The sequence below is a fragment of the Micromys minutus genome, assembly GCF_963924665.1.
Source record: "Micromys minutus genome assembly, chromosome: 17".
Classification (NCBI taxonomy): Eukaryota; Metazoa; Chordata; class Mammalia; order Rodentia; family Muridae; genus Micromys; species Micromys minutus.
Genome location: NC_137952.1, coordinates 19,747,425 through 19,754,958, shown reverse-complemented (window position 1 = coordinate 19,754,958; position 7,534 = coordinate 19,747,425). Strand labels below are relative to the sequence as shown.

At 36.8% G+C, this 7,534-nt stretch overlaps 1 protein-coding gene across 1 annotated transcript; it reads right to left on the bottom strand.

The window, feature by feature from the left end:
• Window positions 1-6,157: 6,157 nt before the first annotated feature.
• LOC308431573 (olfactory receptor 4F21-like) lies at window positions 6,158-7,093 on the bottom strand (the record flags this gene model as incomplete). The annotated part of the gene is made up of 1 exon (XM_080931093.1): window positions 6,158-7,093. The coding sequence occupies one exon, from the start codon at window positions 7,091-7,093 to the stop codon at window positions 6,158-6,160; it is 936 nt and encodes a 311-aa protein (XP_080787219.1).
• Window positions 7,094-7,534: the final 441 nt, after the last annotated feature.

Below are 7,534 nucleotides of genomic sequence, written 5' to 3'. Positions count from 1 at the left end.
AAACAAACAAACTGAGAGCAACCTATATGAAGGTGATAGAATTCTTAAGGAAAAGTTGGTTAAATCACTTAAAGAAATCCAGAAAATACAAATAGTCCAAAGAAATAAATAAAACCGTAAAAGTCCTGAAAATGGGAGTAAAATAGATGAAGAAAACCTGACCTGAGTAAATTCTGAATAGGAAAAAATTGAAAACTTGAGTATAAACTATAAAAGCAAGATTCACCAACTGAAAACAAGAAATGGAAGAAAGACTTGCAGGCATCTAAGATGTGGTAGAAAAATTATATGTTAGTCAAAGAAAATGATAAATCTAAAAGTTTCACAACACAAAACATTCAGGAAATGTTGGATGCCATGAAAAGGCCAAATCTAAGAAAAAGAGGAAAAAAGAAAGAAAAAAATCACAAAGACTCAGAAAATATATTTTTTTAAAAAAAACATCGAAGAAGATTACTTTAGCCTAAAGAAGGAGATGCATATGAAGGTCAATGAAGCATGCAGAACACAAAATATATGGAAACAGAAAAGAAAGATCTTTCAATATATTATAGTCAAAACACTAAACATACAAAACAAAGAAATATACTTAAACTTGCAAAGTGTAAAGACCATGTAATAGATAAAGACAGATAAGGAAAATAAAATATTTTATGAAAAAAACAAATTTAACCAATATTTATCTTAAAGTTCAGCCATGTAGAAAGTACAAGGAAACAATATGTAAACATGTAAAATTGTGTGTTCAAAATTGTGTGTGCTTTTTCAGAAATATGGTAATTGGCTTATCTTAAGATACAGCTCTACCACTCCTGGGCATTTACACAAAGGCTATATTTTCATCCTACCACTAGGCCGTTTGATATTCCATGATCATTGCTGCTCTATTCATAATAGCCTGAAATTAGAACACCTAGGTTTCCCTCAGCAGAAAAATAATAATGTATAAACAATGCGGTACATTTACACAGTAGAATATTACTCACTTGTTTTAAAAAAAATGATAGCACCCATTTGCCACTAGGAACAGCTGAGATCCAGGGACACATTTCTGGTGAGACTGTGCAGCGAGTAGCCAGGGCTCAGAGAGGACTGGGCCAAGTGCTCCGAGAACACGGGGTCCCTGGATTGGTTCAGGAGGCAGGAACTCTGGAATAGGGACTTATTATCTGACTAGAAAGCCATCGAGTGCGGACCTAATGCTCAGGTCATTGGCCACCAAAAACAGCAGAAATAAAGGGACACAGGCGTGGAGAGACTGTGCTGCAAGTAGCCAGGGGGCAGAGTGGGCTAGGCCTAGTGCTCGGTCGGTGCGGCCCTCCAGTTGGGCATGGGGAGCAGGAACTCTGCCATGGGGACTCAGTTTCCACTTGGACGGCCCTTGCATGTGGACCAAATGCTCAAGCCATTTGCCACCTGGAACAGCGGAGATCCAGGGACACGGGCCAGGTAAACAGGAGAGATGGGAACCAATCACTGATAACAAGACCATGTATAATCACAGACAACAAGATGGCAAACAGAAAGCAAAAGAACTTACCCAATGGAAACCATGACAACCTAGAAATATCAGAACCCAGCTCACCTATCAGAGCAAGCAGCTGAATGCCAAAAACTCCAGAAAAAGAAGACTCAGACCTGAAATAATACCTTAAGATGATGATAGATATCCTTAAACAAGAAAGGGAGGAAAAGCATAAACTTCCCTACCTTTAATAAAGAAATGACCATGTGCATAGAAGAAGCCTACAGAACTCCAAATACAGTGGACCAGAAAAGTGATTCTTCCCAACACATAATAGTCAAAATGCCTAGTGCTCAAAGCAAAGAAAGAATACTAAAAGCAGTAAGGGAAAAAAGGTCATGTAACATAAAGGAAGACCAATCAGAATCACGCCTGACTTCTCAACAGAGACAATGAAAGCTAGAAGATCATGAACAGACGTCATGCAGACACTAAGAGAACACAAGTGTCAGCTCAGATTGCTCTGCCCAGCAAAACTCTAAACCATAGATAGAGAGACCAAGATGCACAAGTACAAAATTAAATTTACATAATATCTGACCACAAATACAGCACTACAACTAATTATAGGTGGAAAACCCGACACAAGGAGGAAAATTACATCCTAGTAAAAACAAGAAAATACCTAAGTGAGAAACCAAAAGAAGAAAGATACACAGGCACCATTCTACTTCTAAAAGCAAAAATAGCAGGAAACAACAAACACTATTCCTTAATATCTGTTAACATAAATGGACACAATTACCCCATAAAAAGACATAGGCTATTGGGCTGGATATATAAACAGAATCCAGCATTTTGCTGCATACAGGAAACTCATCTCAGAGACAAAGACAGACACTATCTCAGAGTAAAAGGTTGGGAAAAAACTTCCAAGCAAACAGCCCCACAAAGCAAGCTAAAGTGGCCATTCTAATATCAAATAAAGTAGATTTTCAACCAAAAGTTATCAAAGAAGATACAGAAGGACACTTTTTACTTATTACAGGAAAAATATGTCAGGAGGAACTCTAAATACTTAACATATATGCTCCAAATACAAGAGCACACACATTCATAAAAGAAACCCTACTAAAGCTCAAAAAATACATTGCACGCCACACAATAATAGTGGGAGACTTCAACATCCCACTCTCATCAATGGACAGATCATGGAAATAGAAACTGAATAAAGATGCAGTGAAAGTAGCAGAGGTAATGAACCAGTAGGAATTAATAGACATCCACAGAACATTTCATCCTAAAACCAAAGAATACACCTTCTTCTCAGCACCTCACGGCACATTCTCAAAAACTGACCATATAATCGGTCACAAAACAAGCCTCAATAGATATAAGAATATTGAAATACTCCCATGCATCCTATCAGATCACCATGGTCTAAAGCTGATCATTTATAACAACAAAGACAACAAAAAACCCATATAAACATGGAAACTAAACAATACTCTATTAAACGATACCATGGTTAAAGAAGAAATAAAGAAAGAAATTAAGGATCTTCTAGAATTCAATGAAAATGAGAACACAACATACCCAAACATATGAGATGTAATGAAAGCAACACTGATGGAAAAACTCATAGCTCTGAGTGCTTCCAAAAACAAACTGGAGAGAGCATACACTAGCAACTTGACAGCACAGTTGAAAGCTCTAGAACAAAAGGCAGCAGTTATACCCAAGAGGAGAAGATGGCAAGAAATATTCAAACTCAGAACAGAGATTGACCAAATTGAAACAAAAAGAACCATTCAAAGAATCAACAAAACCAAAAACTAGTTTTTTTGTTTTTGTTTTTTTGAGAAAATCAACAAGATTGATAAGCCCTTAGCTAGATTAACTAGTGGGCAAAGAGAGAGTTTCCAAATTAACAAAATTAGAAAGTAAAGTGGAGACATAACAACTGTAAGTGAGGAAATTAAAGAAATCATCAGATCCTACTACAAATACCTATACTCAACAAAGATGGAAAATCTGGAGGAAATGGATGAATTCCTAGACAAATACCAGATACTAAAGTTAAACCAGGACCAGGTATACCATCTAAATACTCCCATAACTCCTAAAGAAATAGAAGCAGTCTTCCAAAGACTCACAACCAAAAAAAGCCCAGGTCCAGATGGGTTCAGTCCAGAATTTTATCAGACATTTATTGACCACCTAATACCAATATACTCCAAACTATTCCACAAAATCAATTCAGATGGGACAGTACATAACTCATTTTTCTAGGCCACAAGTACCCTCATTTCTAAACCACACAAAGACCCTACATGGAAAGAGAATATAAGACCAAACTCACTTATGAACATTGATGCATAGATACTCAACAAAATCCTTGCAAAAACTATTCCAAGAACACATCAGAATGATCATTCACCATGATCATGTAGGCTTCATTCTGGGATACAGAGATTGTTTAATATATGGAAATTCATCAACATAACCCACCACATAAAAAAGTCCAATAAAAAACACAAGGTTAACTCACTAGATGCTGAAAAAGCATTTAACAAAATTCAACACTGCTTCATGTTAAAATATTGGAAAGAACAGGAATCCAAGGGCCATACCTAAACATAATAAAAGCAATATACAGCAAACCAATAGCCAACATCAAACTTAATGGTGAGAAACTTGCAGCAATCCCACTAAAATCAGGGATTAAACAAGGTTGTCCACTCTCCTTCCACCTATTCAATGTAGTACTGGAAGTCCTGGACTGAGCAATTAGACAGAAAAAGAAATCAAATTGGAACAAATTGGAAATAAAGATGTAAAAACATCACTGTTTGTCGATGACATGATAGTGTATGTAAATTACCCCAAGTATTCCACCAGAGAACTTCTACAGCTTATAAAAAATTTTAGCCAGGTGGCTGGATGTAAAATTAACTCAAAAAAATAAGTAGCCTTCATCCACTCAAAGGACACACCTGCAGACAATGAAATGAGGGAAAAGATACAGTTCACAATAGTCACAAACAATATTAAATACCTTGGTCTGACTCTAACTAAGCAAGGGAAGGACCTGTATGACAAGAACTTCAAATCTCTAAGGAAATCGAGGAATATCTCAGAAAATGGAAAGATGTTCCATGTTCATGGATTGGAAGGTTCAACATTGCAAAAATGGGCATCTTACCAAAAACAATCTACTGAGTCTATGAAATCTCCACCAAAATTCCAACCCAATTCTTCATAGAGTTGGAAAAAGCAATGTGTAATTTCATCTAATAACAAAGGACCTACAAGAGCAAAATCCATCCTCAGCAACAAGAAAACATCTGTGATAATCAACATCCTGTAACTCAAGCTCCATTACAAGGCAATTGTGTTTAAAACTGCATGGTACTGGTACAGAGATAGGCAGGTAGATCAATGGAATAGAATAGATGATCCAGAAATGTGCTCTCACATATATGGTCACTTGATTTTTGACAAATGAACTGTAAACATTCAATTGAAAATGACAGCTTCTTCAACAAATGGTGTTGGTCCAACTGGCACTCAGCATGCAGAAGAATGAAAATAGACCCTTTCTTATCTCCTGTACAAAGCTCAAGGGCAAGTGGATCAAAGATCTTCATATTAATCCAGATACACTGAAACTATTAGATGAGAAAGTAGGGAAAACAGAACACATAGGCACAGGAGAAAATTTCCCGAACAGAACACCAATGGCTCAAGCTCTAAGGTCAAATATTGACAAATGAGATTTAATGTGATTGCAAAGTTTCTGTAAGACTAAGGACACTGTTGAGAAAACAAAACAGCAGCCAACAGATTTGGAAAAGATCTTTACCATTCCCACATCTGATAGAGGTTTAATATCCGTGGTATACAAAGAACCCAAGAATTTAGACGCCAGAGAATCAAACAATCCTATTAAAAATGGGGTACAGATCTAAACAAAATTTCCCAGTTGAGGATTATCAAATGACTGAGAAGCATCTAAGGAAGTGCTCCACATCCTTAGTCATCATGGAAATGCAAATCAAAACTATCCTAAGTTTCCACCTCACACAGATCAGAATGGCTAAGATCAAAAATTTAGATGACCGCAGATGCTACTGAGGATGCAGAGAAACAGGAGCACTTCTCCACTCTTGATGGGATTGTAAATTGGTACAAACACTTTGGTAATCAGTCTGGCAGCTCCTCAGATAATTGGACATAGTGCTATGTGAAGACCCAGTTATTCTACTTCTGGGCATATACCCCAGAGAAGTTCCCACATGCAACAAAGATACTTTCACCACAATGTTCATAACAGCCCTATTTAAAATAGCCAGATGCTGGAAAGAACACAGTTTTGTAAAGCACATGGGAAACAGACATATTATTATTATATTGTTTCTTTGTCAAAATGATTAGATCTAAAACTATACAATATTATTCCTTAACAGAGCCTCAATAGTTTTATAATATCTCACTCACATTGTGGTAAGTTATCTGTTTCCCACAGTTGTAAAATATGTTAGTAAGCAGCCTTAAAAAACAATATATATTTGTTAAGTGAGGTAGATTTAATGCAGAGACTGGCCTGAACAACATGTTAAATGAAGATGTAAAATAATCAGGAAAATACAGGTTTCTGTAAACCTAAAAACATTCTAATGACAGATCTGGTCAGAAAATTCTGATGTAACATCTCTGCTTCCTCAGATTTTTAATTGCTTCCTTCATATCTTTGTTTCTTAATGTATAGATGACAGGATTAAGAGCAGGGGTGACAGCAAAGTCAACAATGAACAGGTATTTGTCAATTGATGATGTGGGGAAAGGCCACACATAGAGAAACATGCATGGAGTGAAAAACAGAACAACTACAGTGATGTGAGCTGACAAAGTGACAAGAGCCTTTGACAAGTCCCCTGAAGACCTTTTCCAGACTGTGACCAAAATGAAGACATAGGAGAGGATAAGCATGAAGAAGGTCCCCATGCTCATGAAGCCACTGTTGGCAGCGACAACAAACTCAAACTTGTCTCCATCTGTGCATGCGAGTTGTATGATTCGAGGGAAGTCACAGTAAAAGCTGTCCACTTTGTTAGGACCACAAAAAGGCAGGTTTATAACAAAAGAGAACTGTAACAGAGCATGGACCACTCCAGTGACCCAGCCAGCAATTACAAATGAAATGCATACTCTAGGGCTCATGATGCTTAAGTAGTGCAGAGGCTTACAGATGGCTGTGTACCTATCAAATGCCATGGCTATGAGCAGGACCATCTCCACTCCTCCAATAATGTGGATAGAGCAGATCTGAGTCATGCAACTGTGGAAAGAAATGACTTTGTGTTCTTTCAGAAGATCTGAGATCATCTTGGGCACTGTGGTGGAGGAAAGTCCAACATCAATGAGAGACAGGTTGGCCAGAAAAAAATACATAGGAGACTGTAAATGGGAATCAGTAATTACCAAAAAAACAATAAAAAGGTTTCCCAAGATGATGCTTCCATAGAGCAAAGAGAAGGTGGATGTGAGAAAAATTGTACTTTTCCAAGAACTGGTGAGTCCCAACAACATAAATTCAAAGCCTACAGTTTCATTTATTTGATCCATTGATTGGAATAGAGGAGAATTCAATAGACCTGTTGATAGAAAATCATAAAGTTGTCATCAGAGATAGTATAGTGTAACCCAATGATTATAACTCTGTTTTGTTTGTCATTTGTATCAGTGTTAGAAATAAAGTTATCCTGATAGATAAAGGAAGAACAGTGATCAGATCACATGAGAAGAGATTAAAACTAGCAGTATAAAGCAGCATATTTCTTTAGTTTCAATGTTTTTGTTGGTGAGGCAGGAGAATCGTGGGTCCAAGGCTCCTGGGATATATAATGGTTTTATATAATGACAGTATATTATTAAATATGTAAAGAAAAGGAGGTTGTGAAATATTCAGTAAATGCAAATGAGCTACTTTTCCTGGTTTTTGTTTTTGTTTTGTAACTGGAATGTGAAAATGGTATTTTCACATTTAATGCTTTCTCACTAACTTGC